The sequence below is a fragment of the Oncorhynchus keta genome, chromosome 12 (assembly GCF_023373465.1).
Source record: "Oncorhynchus keta strain PuntledgeMale-10-30-2019 chromosome 12, Oket_V2, whole genome shotgun sequence".
Classification (NCBI taxonomy): domain Eukaryota; kingdom Metazoa; phylum Chordata; class Actinopteri; order Salmoniformes; family Salmonidae; genus Oncorhynchus; species Oncorhynchus keta.
The window spans coordinates 15,862,072-15,888,223 of NC_068432.1; the positions used below are offsets into that span (position 1 = coordinate 15,862,072).

At 41.9% G+C, this 26,152-nt stretch overlaps 1 protein-coding gene across 4 annotated transcripts in view; it reads right to left on the bottom strand.

The window, feature by feature from the left end:
* The window catches only part of LOC118391768 (roundabout homolog 2-like), a 136,114-nt gene extending 114,682 nt beyond the window's left edge, over positions 1-21,432 (bottom strand). For all 4 annotated transcript variants that reach the window (XM_052457762.1, XM_052457763.1, XM_052457760.1 and 1 more), the window contains exon 1: positions 20,810-21,432. In XM_052457762.1, the coding sequence (XP_052313722.1) occupies positions 20,810-20,873 (64 nt within the window). In that variant the 5' untranslated portion in view covers positions 20,874-21,432. The remainder of the gene's footprint in view (positions 1-20,809) is intronic.
* Between the last annotated feature and the right edge of the window lie 4,720 nt (positions 21,433-26,152).

Below are 26,152 nucleotides of genomic sequence, written 5' to 3' on the forward strand. Positions count from 1 at the left end.
AGGGCACAGACAACAGCACAAAGGGCAAGAAGTTAGAGACAACAATACATCACGCAAAGCAGCCACAACTGTCAGTAAGAGTGTCCATGATTGAGTCTTTGAATGAACGGAGATAAAACTGTCCAGTTTGAGTGTTTGTTGCAGCTCGTTCCAGTCACTAGCTGCAGTGATCTGAAAAGACGAGCGACCCAGGGATGTGTGTGCTATGGGGACCTATGTGCTATGTGACTGGCAGAACGGGTGTTGTATGTGGAGAATGAGGGCTGCAGTAGGTATCTCAGATAGGGGGGAGTGAGGCCTAACAGGGTTTTAAAAATAAGCTTCATCCAGTGGGTCTTGTGATGGGTATACAGAGATGACCAGTTTAAAGAGTACAGAGTGCAGTGATGTGTTCTATAAGGACCATTGGTGGCAAATTGGATGGCTGAATGGTAAAGAACATCTAGCCGCTGGAGAGCACCCTTACCTGCCGATCGATAAATTATGTTTCCGTAATCTAGCATGGGTAGGATTGTCATCTGAATCAGGGTTAGTTTGGCAGCTGGGATGAAAGGGGGGCGATTACGATAGAGGAAACCTAGTCCAGATTTAACCTTAGCCTGCAACTTTGATATGTGCTGAGAGAAGGACAGTGTACCATCTAGCCATGCTCTCAAGTACTTGCATGAAGTGACTACCTCAAGCTCTAAACCCTCAGAGGTAGTAATCACACCTATGGATATAGGGGCATTCTTCTTACCAAACCACATTACCTTTGTTTTGGAGGTGTTCAGAACAAGGTTAAGGGCAGAGAAAGCTTGTTGACACTAAGAAAGCTTTGTTGTAGAGCGTTTAACACAAAATCCGGGAAGGGGCCAGCTGAGTGTAAGACTGTATCATCTGCATATAAATGGATGAGAGCGCTTCCTACTACATAAGCTAGGATGTTGATGTAAATTGAGAAGAGCGTGAAGCCTAGGATCGAACCTTGGGGTACTCCCATGGTGACATGCAATGGCTGAGACAGCAGATGTTCTGACTTTATACACTACACTCTTTGAGGGAGGTAGTTAGCAAACCAGGCTAAAGACCTCCCAGTGACACCAATACTCCCACAAGAATGGAATGGTCTACCATATCAAAAGCTTTGGCCAAGTCAATAGAAATAGCAGCACAACATTGCTTAGAATCAAGGGCAATGGTGACATCATTGAGGACCTTTATGGTTGCAGTGACACATCCATAACCTGAACGGAAACCAGATTCCATACCAGAGAGAATACTATGGACATCAAGAAAGCCAGTCAGGTGATTATTGATACGTTTTTCAAACACTTTTGATAAACAGGGCAAAATAGAAATGGGCCTATAATCAGTTTGATCTCCCCCTTTAAATAAAGGATGCACTGTGGCTGCCTTCCAAAACACTTGTCAGTAACAACCACATAATCAACATTAAGGGACATGGGCAGCTGTAAGGAGAGGGGTTTATTCTCCAGGTCTTTAACTGTTTTCCAGAACTAGTTGGGGTTAGACCCACAGAGAGAGAGAGAGAGAGAGAACATGCATTCCAACAGAGCTTGGTCTACTCATGCCTATAACCAGGTATAACACCGAATCTGACATAGGCTGCTAAAAAAAGACAACACTCTCCATCTGTGTATGTTCCTTGCTCTCGGAATGAAAACAGTCCTCACTTCGGAGTGGTTGTCTTCCCTTTAAGCCAGGCTCTGCAGAAGAACAGTATAGGACCAAATGACGCTCAGCTAATACCTTTTAGGGTCTAGAAGAGCTGAATAGACCTACGTTGGTGGGGGTTGGTGGGAGGTTGTGGAGGAACCCAGCAGTACAGGGGCTTTAGGAGCTGACACATAAATATTACAGGCCGAGCCAGTCTGAGCAGGGAAAAGGACTGACCTAAAGTTATGCGGATGTTCTCAAAGCAACTGAGCGCCTTAATAGAAGTTGAAGTCGGAAGTTTACATACACCTTAACCAAAAACATTTAAAGTCAGTTTTTCACAATTGCTGACATTTAATCCTAGTAAAAATGTCCTGTCTTAGGTCAGTTAGGATCACCGCTTTATTTTAAGAATGTGAAATGTCAGAATAATAGTAGAGAGAATTAATTATTTCAGCTTTTACTTCTTTCATCACATTTCCAGTGGGTCAGAAGTTTACATACACTCAATTAGTATTTGTTAGCATTGCCCTTAAATTGTTTAACTTGGGTCAAACTTTTCGGCGAGCCTTCCACAAGCTTCCCACAATAAGTTGGGTGAATTTTGGCAGAGCTGGTGTAACTGCGTCAGGTTTCTAGGCCTCCTTGCTCAAACACGCTTTTTCAGTTCTGCCCACAAATTCTCTATAGGGTTGAGGTCAGGGCTTTGTGATGGCCACTCCAATACCTTGACTTTGTTGTCCTTAAGCCATTTTGCCACAACTTTGGAAGTATGCTTGGGATCACTGTCCTCTTGGAAGACCCATTTGAGACCAAGCTTTAACTTCCTGACTGATGTCTTGAGATGTTCCTTCAATATATCCGCATAAATTTCCTACCTCTTGATGCTATCTATTTTGTGAATCGCACCAGTCCCTCCTGCAGCAAAGCACCCCCACAACATGATGCTGCCACCGCGTGCTTCAAGGTTGGGAAGGTGTTCTTTGGCTTGCAAGCCTCCATTATTTCCTCAAACATAACGATGGTCATTATGGCCAAACAGTTCTATTTTTGTTTCATCAGACCAGAGGACATTTCTCCAAAAAGTACGATCTTTGTCCCCATGTGCAGTTGCAAACAGTAGTCTGTCTCTTTTATGGCGGTTTTGGAGCAGTAGCTTCTCCCTTGCTGAGTGGCCTTTCAGGTTATGTCGATATAGGACTCGTTTTTACTGTGGATATAGATACTTTTGTATCTGTTTCCTCCAGCATCTTCACAAGGTCCTTTGCTGTTGTTCTGGGATTTATTTGCACTTCTCGCACCAAAGTATGTTCATCTCTAGGAGACAGAACGCGTCTCCTTCCTGAGCGGTATGACGGCTGCATGGTCCCATGGTGTTTATACTTCCGTACTATTATTTGTACAGATGAACGTGGTACCTTCAGGCGTTTGGAAATTGCTCCCAAGGATGAACCAGACTTGTGGAGGTCTACAAACAATTCCTGAGGTCTTGGATAATTTCTTTTGATTTTCCCATGATGTCAAGCGAAGAGGCACTGAGTTTGAAGGTAGGTCTTGAAATACATCCACAGGTACACCTTCAATTGACTCAAATTATGTCATTAGCCTATCAGAAGCTTGTAAAGTCATGACATAATTTTCTGGAATTTTCCAAGCTGTTTAAAGGCACAGTCAATTTAGTGTATGTAAACTTCTGACACACTGGAAATAATCTGTCTGTAAACAATTGTTGGAAAAATGACTTGTGTCAAGCACAAAGTAGATGTCCTAACCGACTTGCCAAAACTATAGTTTCTTAAAAATAAATTTGTGGAGTGGTTGAAAACAAGATTTAAATGACTCCAACCTAAGTGTATGTAAACCTCCGACTTCAACTGTAGATGTTATGCAAAGGTTTTTAAAAGAGAAGATACCATTGCCTGAGATTGAGGTAAATGTCATATTTGGGTTTGCATAACTAGAAATGGAGAAAAATATTAGGCAAATGTTTAGAAATGCAAACGTCTAAAGGCCAAGAGATGAAGCTCAATGTTATTAAAGAGAGGTGTTCAAATGGCAAGGTGACCTCAACATTGAACGACTTCTCCAATTACAACTTAAAAAATTGGGAGAGGACCGTAGACAATCAGAAAATAGGCCTATACTTGACTGACCGGAAAGAGAGTAACTGCCATACCTAGGCTTTCTATGGACTTATTACCACCTGGCTGTGGTTTACAGGGACAAGAGAGCATCGGCGTCAACGCTTAATGTGAGCTCATGAAACCACGGAGCTGAGCTTCTCAGCCTTTTATTAGATAGGAATGACAGTGTCTGTGAAAAAGCTGTTGAATGCCAGTCCAAATTCCACAAACCTGAACATGTAAATAGGGGGCAACTCAAGACACAAGAGTGTGGTTGTGTTGTGTTGACACTGTAATGTCTCTTCTCCAAAGGCACACACATGTCTATAGTTACTGGGTATCCTAAATTAACCTGAGCAGAAGCATTTGGGAATTGAATGTACTGTAAGACAGTGATGAGCAGTTCTGTCTTTAACAGATATTTAATTTACATTTTAGTCATTTAGCAGACACTCTTATCCAGAGAAACTTACAGTTAAGTGCATTCATCTTAGATAGCTAGGTGGGACAACCACATATCACAGGCATAGAAAGTCGATTTTTCCTCAATAACCTAGCTGTCAGTAGAGTCAGAGCTAGAAGGGGTGGGGATGGTAAGTGCGAGTGCTGGTTCAGTGTTGTTGTGTTTTTAAAGGTGAGGAGGAGGATTATTTAATATACTGTTTGAAGAGGTAGGGTTTCAGATGTTTTTGGAAGATGGGCAGGGACTCTGCTGTCCGAGCTTCAGGGGGAAGTTGGTTCCACCATTGGGGTGCCAGGACAGAGAAGAGCTTGGACTGGGCTGAGCGGGATCTGCCCTCTCGTAGGGGTGGGAGGGTCAAGAGACCTGAGGTGGCAGAACGGAGTGCTCGGGTTGGGGTGTAGGGTTTGAGCATAGCCTGAAGGTAGGGAAGGCAGTTCCTCTTGCTGTTCCGTAGGTAAGCACCATGGTCTTGTAGTGGATGCGAGCTTCGACTGGAAGCCAGTGGAGTGTGTTGAGGAGCGGGGTGACAAGGGAGAACTTGGGAAGGTTGAAAAACAGGCGGGCTGCTGCGTTCTGGATAAGTTGCATGGGCTTGATGGCACAAGAGGGGAGCACAGCCAACAGCGAGTTGCAGTAGTGCAGACAGGAGAGGACATGTGCCTGGATTAGGACCTGCACCACTAACTGTGTGAAGTAGGGTCGTACTCTACGGATGTTGTAGAGCATGAACCTACAGGAGTGGGTCACTGCTTTGATGTTTGCAGGGAACGACAGGGTGTTGTCCAGGGTCACACCAAGGTTCTTTGCACTCTGGGAGGGTGACACTGTGGAGATGTCAACCGTGACGGGGTGGTCTTTGAGTGTATAAAGGAACAGATGTTTATCAAATCATTCCAAAGTCTGCTCTGATATCACACTATGGTTGCTGCAAACCCTCAAAACATATATACAAATAGCCTCATGAGTAGATGCTATACAACATGGTCATGCCCACTAAGAATCCACAGCAAGCTATAGTGACTGATTAGACGCATAGGATGAGAGTGAATTTGAGTCTTACATGCTTGTCAAGTCAGCCTTAAAATGACAGGGACAAATGCTAAGCTAAGCACAAAATGACCCCAATGGGGCACGATCAGCATCAGGGTGAGCCCGAAACATCAGGACTGTGTCAATGTTATTAGAGTGAAAGTGTGCTAATACACACCCAGCAAACGAAAATCAGTTATGTAAAGGTTCCCAGAACATTTGATAGGCCGCTGCAAATGTTCTCATAACACAAAAACTGTCCAGTCTCAGTGACGATGACAGAATGCTTGTATAACACATTCGCCTGATGTTGCAATAACGTTCCCAGAACGCATTTCATCCGTTCTTTAAAGGTTCCCTGAATGTTTCATTCGGTTGTGGGAACAGTCTGGTGAGAACATTGTGGGGACATCAGAAAAGAAATGTAGTCAAAACACAAAAACTGTCCAGTTGTGCGGATGATGATGCTACAATGTTTCTTTTAGGGTGCAAAAAACATCTGCCTGATGTTGCAAGAACATTCCCAGAACAGCCTTTCCGAGTTCGTGAAAGGTTCACAGAACATGTAATTAGGTTGTGGGAACAGTGTGGGTACATTACAAGAGATAGTTTCCCAAAACACAAAATATGCTCAGTTGTGATGACATTCATTCAATGAATGGAGGTGCTCAGAAAAATACAAGAACATATTCCTGACACTGAAAAAAATACAATGGAAGAGAGTTTCCCTGGTGGCACAGAGGATGACAGACCTGGCTTAGGAACCAAATATTGCAGGTTCAAACCCCAGATGTGCAAATTGTCAACTTATGAAGTGTAAAAAGAAGATGGTTGTGTTTGTATGATTAAATGCTGTTAAAATGTCATATGAATGAAGATATGCAGTGTCTCTATATATCCCTTACAACACACTCCTCAAATGCAATGTTCCATTAAATCTGGAGGGAAACATAATGGGAATGTATTCTAATTGGCATGCTGAGAATGTTTTGGAAAAACTTAAATAGAACATGTTTTTGAAATGTTCTGTGCACCTCCATTCGTTGTATGAATGTCATCACAACTGAGTGTGTTTTGGGAACCTAGCTCTTGTAATGTACCCACTCTGTTCCCACAACCTAATGAAACATTCTCGGAACCATTAAAGAACAGCCAAAATGTGGTACAGGAACATTCTTGCAACGTCAGGAAAATGTTTTATATAAAAACACAAACTTTTGGGGGAATGTTCTGTGCTGGTTGTTACAGATGTTGTGCATGCAACATTTGTTTTGTGAATGTTAAAACATTCCAAGGATATTTCATCTAAAAAATAAGATTTTTTTTTATCTGAATGTTTTTGAGATGTTATCATCCTAATGTTAGATAAAACCCTAACTAGAACTTAATGGGAATCTTAGCTAATGTTCTGGGAATATTCCCAGTTTGCTGGGCAGAGTCTGAAACAGCGTGACTCCATCCCAAATCTCTTAGACTTAGACCTCTATAAGCTGGGGAGTTGATCTAAGCCTAAGAGAATACTGCAGCGTTGTCTTGCATGGGAGAGTGGGAGAGAGGGAGGGAACAGAGTCTTGATCAGATTTCAAATGTCATTCTATAATGGAGAATGAAAAACTGCTGAGGCATCTCACGTTCCTCATCTTCAGGTTAACAAGTGGGTTGGTCTGACCTTGTCGTCTGAAACAAGAGAGTGTGCCAGCATCCAGAGTGGATTCTATCTCCCTGCCAACTCCCTCCACTATGTATTTCATCATGTCTGTCCGAGTGGGCTTTTAGCAGCTAAACAGATTGATCTACTTCTCTGGGGAAGAAAACTTAATCTGCACATCACCCAACTCCCCAAATCACTTAAGTACTCACTTGTCCGACATTCTGATGAAAGATAGGTCTAGAGGGAAAAGTAATTTGCATGTAAGGTCACAGGGCTAACGTTGTTCGAGATATAAAAAGAGAGGCTAGCAATTTAGCTCAACCTCCCACAAATGGCACAAAGATCATATTCAACCTTGTCTTGATGTATTCTAAGGAGTCAACTCAAAGAAGTCATGTCATTCAAACATGGCCAAACACCATAGGCCTATAACACCATATATATATATTTTTTTACTGTTATCTATGTTTTTACTCAGCCCGATTTGTATGTACCTGTATATAATCCTGATAACCGTATGTGCTTCTATGATTTATGACTATTTACTGCGCGCAAAGTTGCCTTTTGTATCACACGGTTTTTAATTGTTTCCACAGCCACCATGCGTCATGGTCATGTGAGGTGTAATTCTGTGTGTATATTTTTGGATGTGGCACTCAGGGCGTTTGACTTGACAAAGATCCATGTTGGATTGAAACATTGTCCTATAAAGGTGGTAAATTGGGAGCATATACAGTCTGCAGGCCTCTATTCTTTTTCATGTGTCCTTTATTAGCCCAGCACCTACTGTACATTTTTTTTTAAGGATGTGCGTATGACAAATAACTTTTCTAAAGACAATTTTTTCCCCACACATTCACTTCAGGAGCAAAAATAAATCTATCATGGCTTGACTTTGGAAAAAAGTTCCTTTTTAAATCTCCATGACAACAGGTTTGGCAATTTAATAATTGCCTTTCATTCAAGCACATGCGAAAGCCTTGAGATCAACACCCTTCGATCACCAACGTACAGAACACTAATTGATACAGCTAACTTCCTAACCCTCCCCCACACAACTAGTTTGTTTGCTAACCACCCCTCACACCTCCAAAGTAATCTTATATGGCAGGTATGAGATGAGGTACTGTAAGGTATGTGAGAAGACTCTTGTTTTCGTCTCCCTGCCAGGCAAACCTGAGCACAAAACACTGATGACATCTTAGCTCAGTCGGAGTCAGCCGTGAAAAATGCCTTAAAATTCCACAGGAGGAACTTGAGAATAAATCAGGCTTGGGATACCTATCGGAACACAGCACCTCAAATCCTTAACACCCTGTGGGGCTAAAAAGAGAAGATTAATCCATGCATTGGCTTACCATTTGAAAACTCGGCTAAGCTAACCCCCTGCTTTCCACGCAACTCCCTTGAATAGAAATTCTGACTTCAAGTGTCCACAGCTGGAAGGAGCTTTTCACATAGGAATTCCAGTATAGCAGCTACTATAGATGTGAGCACTTTCTTAGAGCGTAGCCCTTTATACTTGTACATATATATGGGTTAAAATTGCAGGTTTGGGCACTAATAAGCACCGTAGCTGCTATATATGACGTCAGAGCTCTTATGAACTTGAGCACGGTGTGTGACAAGAAGCTGCCCCCATCCTTCTCGGTAATTGTTGCCTGAGGGAAATGCTGTAAATTAAGATGACTGGATGTATTTTGAAAGATGAGATGTTGATAATTATAATAAATACCGCTTTGATGCCATACAAGAAAGCCAAACATCAGTGAGTCCAAATGTGCACTTTGTATCTCCAAATCATAAAACTCATTTCATATACAGTGTCAACGTTTATGATCACTAAGTTTGATGTACAGTTTCAAGATTACATGTCATCATACCCTGGGTTGTTCTGAACAGAATGAGCCTGTTTGTTTAATGTGAAGACAATTTGCCTCAGCACTCCCACCTGAATGCACTCCTGATTGTGACGCACCTTTCTATGCGCACCAAAATTACAATCTGTTTCTCGGAATTCCCATGTGAAAGCCTAACACTGTAAGTTCATATTTTACAACTTAAGCTAGTCATGTTGGCAATAGAACAAGCCTTCAAATCATGCCAAACTTACCCAAATTGTGATTAATAATGGACCGTTTTTGGATTGCGTAAACAACACCAGTAAATGTCTGACGGTGGGGGATGCAGGGTTGTGTTCCAAACGAAACAACTACAAGTGTGCTTGCTATAGTTCCTCAACCGCACAGCTAGGAGAGCTCAAAAAAGTACCTTATAGTTGAATACTCTCCTTTGTGTCATACAAGTGCACTGAAATTGCTTAGGGACTGTGCACACTTTAGAGAGGTTTGTGGCCACTTGGAGACACCATTTGGTCCTCCCACTCAAACCCTTTTATTTGTTTTGTCTTATGTTGCAACTACCCCGCATTTTCCAGAAATAGCCTTATCATGTTGCTGAATGTATTCAGAGTATTTTCAGATTTCATTATCAAGAAACGCAGCAAAGAGTACAGTAAATGTCAAATTCACATAAAATGAACAGTGTAATGTTTGGATTCAGTCTTGTGTCAGGTGAACTGTTGTGTCCTTACCTTTGGTCTAACAATTTTCAGATCATCTCCAAACTGTTCCCTTTCAATTGCTACCATGGTTATCCATATAGGGTTAAAAACGGTTATCGACCAGAGGGAGTAGGACTAGAGGAGAGGCATGACGGGAAAGAGAAAGGGAAACTTTATTTTTCTACCTCATCTGCAATTATTTTTTACCAGACTGCCCTCCCCTCCCTCTAAACTGAATGTTGATGTTTTACAGCAGCCCCCCTCTCCCTCCTCCTCCTCTTCTCTTTCGCCTAAGCCTGGGAATTGATTTGTAAATGGCATTCATTTCCTGAAATTAATTTGGGAGTGGGAGTTGGGTGGGGAGTGAGTGTTTTCTCCCCAACCACCTACTCTTTGAGGTTGGGGATAACAAAAAAAAGAGGCACTTGCATGAGAATAGAAACGGTGGGCTGTAAAGCCATAGACTTCATAATTGAGCTTCTATTGAGCTTCTGTTGGATGCAAGGGACTAAATAGAGCTGGGTTAACTGCTCTGGTGTTTTCGTCTGCCTTCTCCCCCTCTCTGTCTTTGAGAGGGGACTAAGGATGGCGTAGGAAAAGTGACCAAACTTCCACAACACGTTAACTCGGAAAGATGGTGCTGACTTCCAGGGGAGAGAGGTTCAGTGGCTAAAGCAGCTTACATGTTTTCTGGGCTAAATGTTTGGGCTGAAAATGAGACACCTTGCCATGGAGAGAGGGGCTTTCCCTCCGCCAACTGGAAAAGAAGGTTTAGGTTCATTTTCGTACTCTGAAAGTGTAGTTTCTCCACCAAGATGGTTGAGAGGCTTGAAGTCCATTCAACTTTGATTTACTTCAAAGTAAAGAACTCGCTCTGGGGGTCAACAGAGTCTTTATACTTGGATATTTTAATGTTTACCTTCAAATGTTCTACATTTTAAATTTCTCACCCAAAATGGATACCCCCAGTGGCGGTTCTAGCTTAAATGGCTGCCTGGCCGAACCCCCCCCAAAAGCACCATTCTGAACAAACTGTCATTTTTATTCAGACATTTGGAACAACACAAATAAATAATAATAACATTAAAAATGTTATAAATAAAAAAAACATGTACAAAAATAAGACTCATAAATATCAAAAAGAAATAACAAAGGCAAATAGAAACAAATTTGTGTTGAGTTGGTACTCGAGCATCAATACATTACCCATCCTATAAACACTGTCAACCAAGAGTCAAGATTCAACCAATTCACCTTGGAGGTGTGCAGACTGGTTTTATAGATTGGTTTTATATTATTCTTAACCATTTCACACAAACCAGAAAACAATGCAACAATATGTCTGTGAAACTATATATTCACAGTATTATGAATGAATTGTGGTTTATTTGGTAGTATTTCGGAGTGTGACTGATGTTACTAATTGCATTAGTACTGTACAAAGTTAGAGGTGTGCTATATGATAGATTCCCCCGCTTCAATTGTTTTTGTGCGGGCATCCCGTGGGCGGCTGACCATGTCGCCTATTCCAAAATCCGTCACTCTATACCCCATTTGTCTTGCCATTTCAGTTAGAAATGTCAATATCATGGTGAACGTATAACCAACTTGACACTGATGTACAAACAACATTTTATCTAAAGAGTGTGCACCACAGAAGCAATTAGCATCGTAACTCTTTATTTCTTTCAAGTGCTCCTTACTCTAGACTAAGACAACAGCAAACAAGTGTAACTGGGTTGGTTATGTTTCCAAGTGCTACTGCAGAATTTGGTTTTCAATGTTTATATATTACTATTGGTTGGTTCAAGTCAGATGTCAATGAGGTGTAATGTCATTGGCTACGCTTGCAGTGTGCAAGTGGAATTCAGCAGGGGAGAACGTACCAGGGTTGGCTATGTTTCCACTTGGCACTGCAGATCTCCCCCTATCTGCAAGCGTAGCCAATGACATAACACCTTATTGACATTTGACTTGAACCAGCCAATATAAATAAATAAACATTGAATAGACATTACTGCAGCAACAGGTGGAAACATAACCAACTCTGTTACACAAGCAAACACTCAAAAGTGTTTAAAAGCTTGAACTCAAAATATAGCAGCCCTGCACTCTCAAGCCAATCAAAAATACTCTAACCGCTGTCTGCTTGGTTTTGGTAGCTTCCAGCAATAACTATTGATTTTCCAAACAGGACTTTGGGGAGAGGCTTGAGAGAACACGAGCAACTCAGCACTTTCCCCTACCAGCCAGACAATTGCTAGACTACTACTACTGTCAGTGTTGTAAGTACTAACACTGTCAAGTGCATGTGAGAGAAGGGGAGAGGAGGGGGAGAATGAGAGCGGAATCAGAAGTGAGATACTGACATTGCATGTGCTGAGCTTTCCAGGGCTTGTCACTTTGCATGAAGCTATCATGAAGGCTATTTTTACTGAGCGTGGAGGCAGGGGAGTAAAAGGGATCATGCTAATAAACTGTCTGTGGGTGCCACAGTGTAGTCCCCGCTTGGCAGCATCGTGAGACTGCATCCCAGAGTGTAACCCTGGTTTGGGGGTTCCACCGAGACCACATAGGGGAGCTGGCATTAGCTTCCTGTCCCACACAGTTGCAACCAGCGGTCTCTGCATTCTTTTTGATGAAAGACCACACGAGACATGAAGACACACACATACAGCTGTGCACACACCACCTGGCCCTAACTCATATCCTGTCTGTCCCACAGACCCTACATATCACCACAGAAGACAAAATGGGCCCAATGTCAAAAACTTCCTGGATATTATCAGGGCAGATATTGAATGGTGTAGTAGGGGGTTGGTGGGAGGGATATCAAATGTCTGGATACAAAGCTAGTGCCTACACCACTCTGGCATTCTCTAAGTCTTTTCTGCTATCCACAGCAATTCAAGGCAGGCTAACATCCCTACGCTCAGTCAGAGGCCGAACCTTGATCTCTTTGTTCCCTGGATGCTTAGCGCCTGTGTTAAAAATATGAGAGCGAAAGGGAACAACAAGGCAAAGAATACAACATAGTTTTAAACTCACTCAAAATTCACCTTAAGAGATTTCTACCTTAGAGTTCCTTCTAAACTGGCAATACTGTTTTATAAGGAATGTGTCCAAGTTTGAATGAAACAGTGCCTGCAAAAGTATTCATCCTCCTAGGCATTTTTCCTATTTTGTTGCAGTACAACCTGTAATTGAAATAGATTTGTATTTGTATTTCATGTAATGGACATACACAAAATAGTCCAAATTGGTGAAGTGAAATGAAAAAAATAACACGTTTCAAAAAATTCTAAAAAAGAAAAACCCGGAAAAGTGGTGCGTGCAACCCCGCTTTTTACGCTGCTACTACTCTCTGTTCATCATATATGCATCGTCACTTTAACTGTACATTCATGTACATACTACCTCAATTGGGCCGACCAACCAGTGCTCCCACACATTGGCTAACCGGGCTATCTGCATTGTGTCCCACCCACCACCCGCCAACCCCTCTTTTACGCTACTGCTACTCTCTGTTCATCATATATGCGTAGTCACTTTAACCATATCTACATGTACATACTACCTCAATCAGCCTGACTAACCGGTGTCTGTATGTAGCCTCGCAACTTTTATACCCTCGCTACTTCTATAGCCTCGCTACTGAATATAGCCGGCGTGAATAAAGCGGGCGTGACAAATAAACTTTGATTTGATTTGCATATGTATTCACTCCTTTGCTATGAAGCCCCTAAATAAGATCTGGTGCAACAAATTATCTTCAGAAGTGACATAATTAGTTAAATAAAGTTCACCTGTGTGCAATGTTAGTGTCACATGATCTGTCACATGATATTAGTATATACACCTGTTCTGAAAGGCCCCAGAGTCTGCAACACCACTAAGCAAGGGGCACCATGAAGACCACGAAGCTCTCCAAACAGATCAGGGACAAAGTTGTGAAGAAGTACAGATCAGGGTTGGGTTATAAAAAAAGATCAGAAACTTTGAACATCCTACGGAGCACCATTACATCCATTATTAAAACATTGAAAGAATATGGCAACACAACAAACCTGCCAAGAGAGGGCTGCCCACCAAAACCCACAGACCAGGAAAGGAGGGCATTAATCAGAGAGGCAACAAAGAGACCAAAGATAACCCTGAATGAGCTGCAAAGCTCCACAGCGGAGATTGGAGTAGCAGTCCATAGGACCACTTTAAGCCGTACATTTCACAGAGTTAGGCACTACGGAAGAGTGGCCAGAAAAAAGCCATTGCTTAAAGAAAAAAATAAGAAAACACGTTTGGTGTTCGCCAAAGGGCATGTGGGAGACTCCCCAAACATATGGAAGAAGGTACTCTGGTCAGATGAGACTAAAATGTAGCTTTTTGTCCACCAAGGAAAATGCTATGTCTGGCGCAAACCCAACACCTCTCATCACTCTGAGAACCCCATCCCCACACTGAAGCATGGTGGTGGCAGCATCACACTGTGGGGATGGGAAACTGGTCAGAATTGAAGGAATGATGGATGGCGCAAAATACAGGGACATTTTTGAGGGAAACCTGTTTCAGAGATGTGAGACTGGGACGGAGATTCACCTTCCAGGACAATGACAATGACTGTTATAGCAACACGAGTGGTTTAAGGGGAAACATTTAAAGGTCTTAGAATTTCCTTGAAGAATGGGCAAAAATCCCAGTGGCTAGATGTGCCAAGCTTATAGAGTCATACCCCAAGAGACTTGCAATTACAATTGCTGCAAAAGGTGGCTCTACAAAGTATTGACTTTGGGGGGGGTGAATAGTTATGCATGCTCAGGTTCAGTTTTTTTGTCTTATCACTTGTTTGTTTCACAATAAAATATATTTTGTATCTTCAAAGTGGTAGGCATGTGGTGTAAATCAAATTATACAAATTTTAATTCCAGGTTGTACGGCAACAATATTGGAAAAATGCCAAGGGGGTGAATATTTTCACAAGCCACTGTAAAGGATGGACATAAAAGGAAATTGCGCAAACAGCAAGCAGAGGAATTCTTTGTGGAGAAAGATCTTCTTCCTGTTACATCCTGACCTTAGTTCCTTTTTTATTTTAGTTTGGTCAGGGCGTGAGTTGGGGTGGGCATTCTGTTTTGTTCTTGTGTTTATATTTCTATGTGTTTGGCCTGGTATGGTTCCCAATCAGAGGCAGCAGTCAATCGTTGTCTCTGCTTGAGAACCATACTTAGGTAGCCTGTTTTCCCACTTTTGTTTGTGAGTGGTTATTTTCCGTTTCATTGTTTTCAACATACGGGAGACTGTATCGGTTTTCCTTTATTCTCTTGTTCTTTTGTATTCAGTGTTCAGTTTATTAAAGTTATCATGGACACGTACCACGCTGCTTATTGGTCCGATCCTTCCTACTCCTCCTCAGAAGAGGAGGAAAACCGTTACACTTCCCATCTCGTCTGTAAATACATCTCACTACTTATCATATATTGCCTATTTGAGACTAATCTGACAGGAACTTTTCCTAATGATGGATGCAAAAGTCAAGGAATCGATGACAGTAGCTGCAAAAAATGTTCCTACTCTGACAGGGAATCAGTCACCTTGAGAAACCAAGGAAAGTAAATTATGAATGATCAAACAATAGCCTTGCTGAACCTTCGAAGTGCTCAAGTCTGCAAAGTATAAATGATCCCCCTGCCAATTTGTGGAATCCCTGCCAGATGCTTCAGGTGACAGCTAGACTTACAGGTGTGGGAGGGCGCACATTTTTTATTACGCATCTCATTTTGGATGTTGACAGAACATTTGAAAAGTGGCTGCACTTTTGTGGATCCCCTACCTGCGCTGCTTCAAAGCTGCATGACAGACAGACACGTCCTTCGCCGAAGAGACACTTTTTTAACAGATAAGTTCGTCTGTTTGACCTACTGCTGCATCTTACGAAAACCAAGTCTGTTGTCAGGCAGACACTTGAAACACTTCAGTGGAGGGAAATACAGGCTACTGGTGGAGAGAGAACAGATTGATAACTCCATTCTATCCCCAATTCTGCTTTACCATATGCTGGATTGTACGGCGTGGGGGATACACATTGTTTGTATAAACAAGGCAACTGAACATTTAGATAATTAAACTTAATACATTTTCTATTTGTGCCATACTCATCTGACCTTGACCAGAAACTGCTGAGCAATTACAACTGTCCACTGAATAATATGCTGTGGATGCTATATAATGGGTACTACCACTACTACAGGTGATTGGTTTTGGAAAATAAGACTGGCTAGGAGTCTATTTCCAAATAGCTGTAGTAGTGAAGGACGGGAGAGTAGCAGTATGAGAAGTGGAGGTGAGGAAGTGTGTGTGTGTGTGTGTGTGTGTGTGTGTGTGTGTGTGTGTGTGTGTGTGCTCAGAGTCATTAGACTGAGAGCTCCTGATGGGAGTGTTCACATGGCAGCGGGCCACTGCTGTTTGATGCGCCCTTCAGAGGGGACCAAGTTGCCTACTAGTTTAATCAGCGGGGAACCATCCAAATATAGCTGCAGACAATGATACTGGGCTGAAGTGGTGCACTACACACACACACACACACACACACACTCGCGCAAGCACCAAGTATTGATTTAATACGAAAACACAATGCCACACGAATGGTAAACACACACACTCTCTCATGGACAAACACATACAGCGTATACACAGTGCATTCACAGACGCATCTACACCAAACGAACAAACAAAAACATTTGACTGCCCTAGACATGCTGCCTCTCCCTGACAGACAAACAGACACAGGGTCTTGTGAGGTCTGGGCAGGGCAGTGGGGTGGGGTGGCTGTGTGAATATGTCGTCTGAGTGGAGTAGGACAGCTTTTCTGCTGTGCTCCAGTGCCCACGCTGTCTTTATCACCACAGCGCCGCTCGGCCTCACAGGTCACTCCCCCTGCGTCTCACATATGCTCTCTCCCCACACACACACACACCATTTATTACAAAAGGGAATTTTCAAAACACTTGGTGGTACATGCTGTAGTAGACAGTGCATTATGGATGTGCCCCATGCTAGGGGGCAACAAGGGAACAGGGAAGTCCTATGGGGAAGAGTTGTGTTGCTTGTGTGAGCATGCTGTATAAGTTATAGATATGTTACAGACAGACAGATCCTTTTTTTGTGAGTAAACAAAGGAAAAGTGATCGTCTGTTTTACCTACAGCTCTCTGTTGTTAAACAGACACTTGAAACATGTACACTCTTAGAAAAAAAGGTTCCAAATGGTTTTTCGGCTGTCCCCATATAAGAACCATTTTTGGTTCCAGGTAGAACCCTTTTGGGTTCCATGTAGAACCCTCTGCGGAAAGGGTTCTAACTGGAACCAAAAAGGGTTCTTTAAAGGTTTATCCTATGGGAACGGCCAAAGAAAGCTTTTACGCTCTAAATGGCACCTTTTTCTCTAAGAGTGTAGGTAGGTAAGCAGACAGACGGGTAGGTGAATGGACAGTCATGGGTTACAGGAGGACTGCAAATCAACTGTTATTTTCTGTGCTTGGTATGCATGTCTGGGTGGATATGCACAATGACAGGTGCCTATTGCGTTCTCATTTTCCGATGTACATTCTTTGCTTCTTTCTTATTCCACAACTGGAATTAGATGCCTTTATACCCTAAAGATCCAACCGATCCTATCCTTGTGTCACAACAGGTGACTAACATTTCAGAAGGAAAATGGCTGAACCCAGTGTGTTTTCACCTTGTTTCATTTGGCTAAACTGGAGGAGGCTTTAAATAAACAAATGTGTACCAACTAAACACAGAACAGGGGGGGTCACAGCAATTGCTTTAATTAATTTGTAATTCAATCGTTTCAACCGATATCTCTGAAATCAAAAACAATTTGAAAGCCTCTGCAGACAAAATGTGGGGGGTGGGACATGCAGTGTTCGAAATGTCTTCTTTCTCAGCCCACATCACATGTTCTGCATATAACTATACATAGTCCTCAAGTAGTAGAAGTTCAACAGAATATACAGAAAATATTGTTGACAGCTTAAGTCGACAGTGACAGGACAAATAATTTGTTCTATGAATTATATTTCTATTCCACAGCCAAGTGATAAGAAATCCATTCCATGCATTATATTTCTACAGCAAAACTTTAGAAAATCCTGAGAAACAGAAAGCTCACTGTAACAGTCAGCAGCAGCTCATACATTGTTGTTCCTTCTCTCTCTCTCTCTTATACTCACTCTCTCTTACACTCACTCTCTCTCTCTCTTACACTCTCTCTCTCTCTCTCTCTCTCTTACACTCTCTCTCTCTCTATTTCAGTGTGTGACCAGCGCTAGGGGCTCAGCGTCCCCACAACCTTTCATCTTCATCATCCCCACAATGTCCCCCATAACCACTGGACTACTGGAACTAATGCCCTCGGCCATTAAGCTGTCTGAAACTTGGGGCCCTGGCCCAGGGGCCCGTCAGATTGATGCCACACTGGTATTGTTGAGGTCCCTGTGGCTCGTTTTCACCTCAGACAGCTGCAGTGGAGCTCTTTGAGGTCTGGAGAGAGGTGCTGTCAGCAGCCACTGCTAAATAGAGTCCCCCTGTGGTTTGGTTGGTTTCTTTTGATGCCTGGGTGAACTGGAAATACCTCAGCCCTGTCTGGTAGTGGCAAAGAGGTCAGGGTGACTCATTTTAGCCCTTGGAATAACAATGTTTTGTTCAAACAGACTTAACTGAACTCCAATGGACTATTCCTGCCTGTTGATGGGTATTTTAGTGTGAGCTTATGATAACTGACCTTGGCTGATGACAATCAGCAGACATTGAGCAAACTGGGGAATATCATTATTCTTTTAATAGTTAGAGTGAATGAGGGTTTGACCATGTATTTATGCCTGGTTAGCTGAGTCACACTATGGAAGATGGATCAACTCAACAGCTCATGCCAACACCTCCCAAGTTATTGGCAACTTGATTGATCTGCTTGATAACAGATGAAAAGAGGAGCGATGACTGTGTGTGTGTGTGTGTGTGTGTGTGTGTGTGTGTGTGTGTGTGTGTGTGTGTGTGTGTGTGTGTGTGTGTGTGTGTGTGTGTGTGTGTGTGTGTGTGTGTGTGTGTGTGTGTGTTTTTATCTAAGAGACAACAGAGGATTCTGACTGTGTCTTGCCTAACTCTCGCTCTGTCTTGATCTGTCTGTCTGAGTTGGGTGTCTAGCTGACTGTAGATCTTGCTAGATCCTGTCAAAGTTATACTTTTAGACCAGAACCAAGATGATTAAGATGTCTGGTTCCCTCACTTGGGGATGTGGCTGTCTGTCTACTATATGTTTACTGCGCTGGTTGCAGTCACATGTCTCAGACAGTGTTTACAACAGACAAACAGGAAGAGCCTTCATCCCTGTTACCCATCAACAGTCTTTGACATTCACGTCACCGTTTAGGTAATGGCTCACTGAGTTAATGGAGATGACACAGAGATGCATAGATGCTATGAGTGAATTAAGGGACATGTCAGGGGCTGGTGTAACCCAGACACAAATGTTGCAATTAGATGTACATGTATGTCTCTTAACATTTCGCAATAACAGCACCGTAGTTACGCAGTTATCATAATGCTTTCTTTGCTTTCCGCTATCGTTTGTCAACAACGCCTCTAAATGTTTCAAATGTGCAGTAAAATGTAAACACAAATCATCCTCAAACACCTATTAATGACTTTAAAACTATTAAAGCTTAGCTATTGGTTATAGGCTATTCTCCACCGAGATCTTGTCTGAGACGTGTGTGTACTGTAATTAAGATCAAAGTCAAAAGGTTAGATCCCGTCTTTTTGGCCTTGTTAAAGATCTGTTTGGGGATGGGCATGAGATAACGGACAGCTGTTCAGCTGCAATTTCCCAGCGATTTCAAAAAGCGCTGAGCAAACGCATGGCCCTCTCCCATTCAGTCATTCAGGAGACTGGCAACAGGGTTGACAAACTAGTTACTGGGTTGACTGATGGTCACCTTACTGACAAACTGAAGCCAGCGATTGAAACTTGACCCTGGCCCCCTGTTGAAGGCTTTTATCAGGTGTGGAAAGGTGATGGGAGATAGCTGGAGGGACCTTCAGCGCATAGTGAGAATGGTTGGTGGCGACTTTTTTTTTAGAATGGTGACATGTACAGTGGAAAACAGCTTGCGTCGACACATGGACACGTAGGATATTTGGACTAAGAGAAGACAAACTGGTCTTTTTTTTATGGCTAAAATGACATTGATTCAATTTGAGGTTATGGGGACATTGAATTAGGAAGATTTGGCAAAGCTGCGAATGAGTGTGCATTCAATTTAGCCTTGTAGACCCATAGGAGCATCTGGAATCATTGAAGGAGTGCTTTTCCAGATGTTGTCATGCTCTGGGTTCATAGTCAATGTTTACAGCCTTGTAAAAGCCAGCTCCAGCAGTATTTGGCAGGGCCCGATACACCACGCTGTCAGAAACGGCATCTGCGTACGACCGGGAATACTGCCTAGTGGCAATACGACATGCAATGGGGATAGCGAGTTATGGTATTATTTTTATTAAGAGTTAAGAGTTTCTCTTGAGAAGAATCCATGGTCTGTGACAAAACTCAGTGAAAATTCTAAATGATGTTATTGATACATACTGTATTATTATATATTTTGTTAGGCACAACTGCAACATTCCACTGTTCGAATTCTGTCCCTCTCTCCTGTCCTTAGATATTCAGGACTATAGATCTTGAAGACACAATCACAAAAGAGGTCAACATGTTGCCAAGGTCCCCAAGCCAGCCATGTTTCCTCTCTCATACTGAGTTGACATAATTGAAGTGATGTCACTCCCAATGGCATCACTGAATAGTTATTCATGTGACTGATCAGGTATTGTCAATGTGGCTTCATAAACATTTCTCCCCTCCCTGACGTATTTTCCTCATTTAAAGGTATAACCAATAATCTGCGATGAGCTGAAAAATTGATGGATTAAGGATGAGCATCTACGGACATTCTTTATAATGTGGTAATTAGCATATCAACCCTTTTGATTTAAAAGTTTTGAGCAAAATGCACAAAATTTACATATTTTTTATACAAGATCACTCATAAATATTTGTTTTACTGGGCCTATACCAAGACGAATAAAGGTGAATGAGCGTCTGTCACTGAAGCCTTGTGTGTCAAATAAACCACACATTCATATCATTGGCTATTGGACCAAGAGTGCCTCAAAAAAAAAAACAAAGCATCACACTTAATAACTTATTTATAGGAAAAATCATTACGCATGAAGTATAAGAAATATGATAATTGTATCATGCATTGAACTTACCAAAAACGAAACCAATAAGCGCAAAAATAACCGGTAGGGTATCCAACGTGAGGCGAAACTCCATTACCCTCTGGTGTATGATAAAATTGTCTTCAAACAAGAAAAGTTTCTCACGTATCCCCCTCAAAAACTCTAAATTATCCAAATGTGGGTACGGTCTGTCAAGTCTACAGAAGCCGACTCCGACAACTTTGGAAAGTCAGCCCCACACGCTGAGACAATTTCTACGACTTCACCACTTGCAGCATCACAAGTGCTTCAGAAAGACTACATACAACATTCTTAAGAATAAGTTCCTTAAGGTGTTTTCTTATATCTGAAGGATGGCAAATTTACGCGCCTGGATACGGTCGGGAGTAGAGTGAAGATGCTCTATTTTCTTAGATTTATCTGCCGCTGTCACCGTATTGTTTGTTGATGGGATTTTTTTCATAACGCTGTCCAGATTTACATTTAGCCCACGATGTTAGGCTGTCTACCCCCGAGTCCAGGTTGCTTGGTATTGAGAATCAACTTCCTCGTCAAAAATGTCACTTCTGTGACAGTATGTGCAGTTTCATTCTTGATAGAGACTTTCATTATTTATCTTCTCCCATTCCATCCTCTCTCTTGAATGAACTGAATTACAAACCTCTTTATCGCCAACACGCTCTCGTGGCTAAAGCCCACCCCCTAGCCCCAGTCTATAGTAGTCAAAACAGTGAACACTCTTAAAGAGACAGTGAATAAATATTTCGCATAACTTTCTTAGAATTGACTAAATCATGCACAAATTACACACACCATGTTGCGCATTTGTTTACCCATTGCTGCAAACAGATCAATAGAATGTATTGCTCTCAACTAATTCCATAAAAAGAGGTCAGTTCGTGTCAGGATAATATTTTCACATCAAATTGTATGAATGGCATATGGTCAGTTGAACAATTGTTTTAATTGTGGGAGATTTTGTATTGCCAGTTACAGAGTTCAAGTAAATTCCATTACGAATGCTAGGCCTATCTATAGTCATCTCTTCTCCATGGGGTACGTTGATTCACAATATTCACATGAAAACGTATTCACCACTATGTGCATTTCATTTACCTTGGGATAATGGCATCAAAAACGTGATGGTGGATTGAATTCAAATGTAAACATATCATATGCTTACATATGAAAAGACACAGACCAGGACTCCCAATCACAATGACTAGGCATTAGACCTATGTGATGTTATTTATGTAAAGCAGCCAATAAAACAGACGTTTTAAAATCCTCCAGGTCCAATGCAGCAGTTTTTTTTTTATCTAAACACAAAATCATTTCTGGGAAAGAATTAAGTACCTCACTGTGATTGTTTTCCATTTAAATCCTCAAAAATAAACACAAATAGCTTCTTAGCAAATAGCTATGTGTCAAGCAAGAATTTTGCTAGAACTGTGGTTTGAGTGGGGAGGGGAAAACGGAAAACTAGTTGTTATTGGCAGAGAGGTTTAGAAATCTCTTTCTTATTGGTCTATTAACTAATTTACCATCTGGTGATGTCACCAGGCAGGCCAAAACTTCCTAGCACCAAAACAGGCCAACATTTCAGCCGGTCTTTTCAAACAGCTCTTACACTTAAAGGGCGTTATCATCATTTTCATAATTTCACAATTGTATTACAACGTCATAGCGTGGAAATGTAAATTAAACTCGGGAAAAAATCTTGTTTTTGACAGCACTGGGCCTTTAACAAACCCCATCTGAAGGAGGACCTTGTCTTGAATTGATGGAAGAAAAAGAGGCAAAATGACATGTGCTTGGAGATAGGGGCAAACTGCAGAGTATGAGATGTGACAGAGCAGGACATAGCGGGATGCATCAAATCCCACGGTGGGAAATAATACGGAGTGATTGGATAGAGTGCCGCTAGGCCAAATAAAAATGACGTATTGCAAAATACCCAAGTAAACTCACGGTGCTTGACATTCATAGAAATGCATTGGGAGATGACATTTACTGAGCTGCCTGTGCATATTAATGTGTAAAGACTTCACTACTGTGCATAGGGACTGGGATATTATCATGTTTCATTGGTATTCTGGTGCAGGCCACTATTGTAGATTTAACTAATAACGTTTTAGAAATCCATGCATTCTAACACAATCTACAAAATCTAATCTAATAACACTAACTTGAATACATCCTCCTTCTAAAGCACTACAACACATAGGAAAGTACCCCTAACTGTGAATACCCTTGATATCATCATGTTTCATGCATGTGCGTGTTTAACCTAATTACGAAAACTGATTCATTGAGCTCCAGTGCGTAATTGAATAAAACACGATGATGCAGTCCCTAAATACATTTCAGCTTGTCTATGACGGATGACGGTAGTTTGGGACCCGCATCAAACATTTGGTCAAGCTGTCAAGCGAAATGGTGCAGTCGATGAATTTAGACATATTATCCAGCAGATATCATATTATGGCCAGCAGCCTATTAACATGGTTGGATGCTGTGTCTCGGCCCCAGAGGTACTTCAGTTTTAGGGGGGGTGATCTTTCTATTGCTGTGCCTTTGCTTCATTTGTCACACCTTGCTGTTTGAAGCAAATTATCATTAAAAAAATATATATATATATTTCACCTTTATTTAACCAGGTAGGCAAGTTGAGAACAAGTTCTCATTTACAATTGCGACCTGGCCAAGATAAAGCAAAGCAGTTCGACAGATACAACGACACAGAGTTACACATGGAGTAAAACAAACATACAGTCAAATAATGGAGTATAAACAAGTCTATATACGATGTGAGCAAATTAGGTGAGAAGGGAGGTAAAGGCAAAAAAGGCCATGGTGGCAAAGTAAATACAATATAGCAAGTAAAACACTGGAATGGTAGTTTTGCAATGGAAGAATGTGCAAAGTAGAAATAAAAAATAATGGGGTGCAAAGGAGCAAAATAAATTAAATACAGTTGGGAAAGAGGTAGTTGTTTGGGCAAAATTATAGGTGGGCTATGTACAGGTGCAGTAATCTGTAAGATCATCAGGTATTACAAATGCTAAATCGGGTGAGCATGGCCTTTTTGAAATATTTGAAAAGACGCAGTTGGGGGTTCTCTCTCCCCTCCGTTCTTTTCGTCATTGGCATTAAAACATTTTTTTCACATTTCTCTGTCAGTTGTTGTGGGCTGAAGTCCAATAAAACAGTACAGGTAGTAAACAGTAAACAGATGAACGGTTAAAGATGTCTTATCAGGTGTCCTGTGTGAATTTAAGTATGCTCTCTCGAATTATCTTTCTTTTCTTTTTTTCTTCTTTCTTTCTTTCTTTCTTTCTTTCTTTCTTTCTTTCTTTCTTTCTTTCTTTCTTTCTTTCTCTTTCTCTGTCTCGTAGGACCTGAGCCCTAGGACCATGCCTCAGGACTACCTGGCCTGATGACTCCTTGCTCTCCCCAGTCCACCTGGCCGTGCTGCTGCTCCAGTTTCAACTGTTCTGCCTGCGGCTATGGAACCCTGAATTGTTCACCAGACATGCTACCTGTCCCAGACCTGCTGTTTTCAACTCTCTAGAGACAGCAGGAGCGCTAGAGATACTCTGAATGATTGGCTATGAAAAGCCAACTGACATTTACTCCAGAAGTGCTGACCTGTTGTACCCTCGACAACCACTGTGATTATTATTATTTGACCCTGCTGGTCATCTATGAACATTTGAACATCTTGGCCATGTTCTGTTTTAATCTCCACCCGGCACAACCAGAAGAGGACTGGCCACCCCTCATAGCCTGGTTTCTCTCTAGGTTTCTTCCTAGGTTCTGACCTTTCTAGGGAGTTTTTCCTAGACACCATGCTTCTACACCTGCGTTGCTTGCTGTTTGGGGGGCATTGCTTGCTGTTTAAGGCTGGGTTTCTGTATAGCACTTTGATGACATCAGCTGATGTAAGAAGGGCTTTATAAATACATTTGATTGATTGATTTGAGGACCTGAAGGACCTCTCTTTTTTAGGACCTCCAAGACAAATATGTACTTATGGTCTATTTACATTAGACAGAAACAATCGTCTAGCAATCAAAAGGTTGCGTGTTTGAGTTAAGAGTAGCATTTTAGCTAACCCTTTTTCTAACCTTAACCTAATTCTCCTTACCTTTTATGAAAATTCTCCTAACCTTTGTCATTTTAGTACTCCTAACCAGCAAGTAAAATCTTCCCATAATTCTCCTTTGTTGTTATGATGCAACAAGCAACCTGGTCTCAGAGGAAGACGTATAATACTATAGGTCCTCCAAGACGTATAATACCCTAAATCAAGGGTAGGCAACCAGGACAAATCAAATCAAATTGTATTGCGGGTGCAGCAAAATGCATGTATTCCTAGCTCCAACAGTGATGTAGTATCTAACAGTGCAGTAGTATCTAAAAAGAATCACAACAATACACACAAATACAAAAGTAAAATAATGGAATTAAGAAATATATAAATATCATATAGAGCAATGTCGGAGTGACATTGACTAAAATACAGTAGAATAGATTACAGTATATACATATGGGATGAGTAAAGCAGTATGTAAACATTATTTAAGCATTATAAAAGTGACTAGTGTTCTATTATTAAAGTGGCCAGTGATTCCAAGTCTATGTATATAGAGCAGAAGCCTCTAAGGTGCAGGGTAGCGTAACCGGATGGATGATGGCTAGTGATTGCAATTTAACAGTCTGATGGCCTTGAGATAGAAGCTGTTTTTCAGGCTCTCGGTCCCAGCTTTGATACACCTGTACTGACCTCGCCTTCTGGATGATAGAAGGGTGAACAGGTCGTGGCTTGCGTGTTTGATGTCCTTGATTATCTTTTTGGCCTTCCTGTGACATCGGGTGCTGTAGGTGTCCTAGATGGTGGGTAGTTTGCCCCCGGTGATGCGTTGGGCAGACCGCACTACCCTCTGGAGAGACCTGGAGTTGCCGTACCAGGCGGTGATACAGCCCGACAGGATGCTCTCATTTGTGCATCTGTAAAGGTTTGAGGGTTTAGGGGCCAAGACAAATCTCTTTAGTCTCCTGAGGTTGAAGAGGTGCTGTTGCGGCTTCTTCCCCACACTGTCTGTGTGGCTGGACCATTTCAGATCATCAGTGACGTGTACACCGAGGAACTAGAAGCTTTCCATCTTCTCCACTGCGGTCCCGTCTATGTGAATAGGGGCGTGCTACCTCTGCTGTTTCCTGAAGTCCACGATCAGCTCCTTTGTTTTGTTGATGATGAGTGAAAGGTTATTTTCCTGGCACCACTTTGCCAGGGCCCTCACCTCCTCCCTGTAGGCTGTCTCGTCATTATTGGTAATCAGGCCTACTACTGTTGTGTCGTCTGCAAAC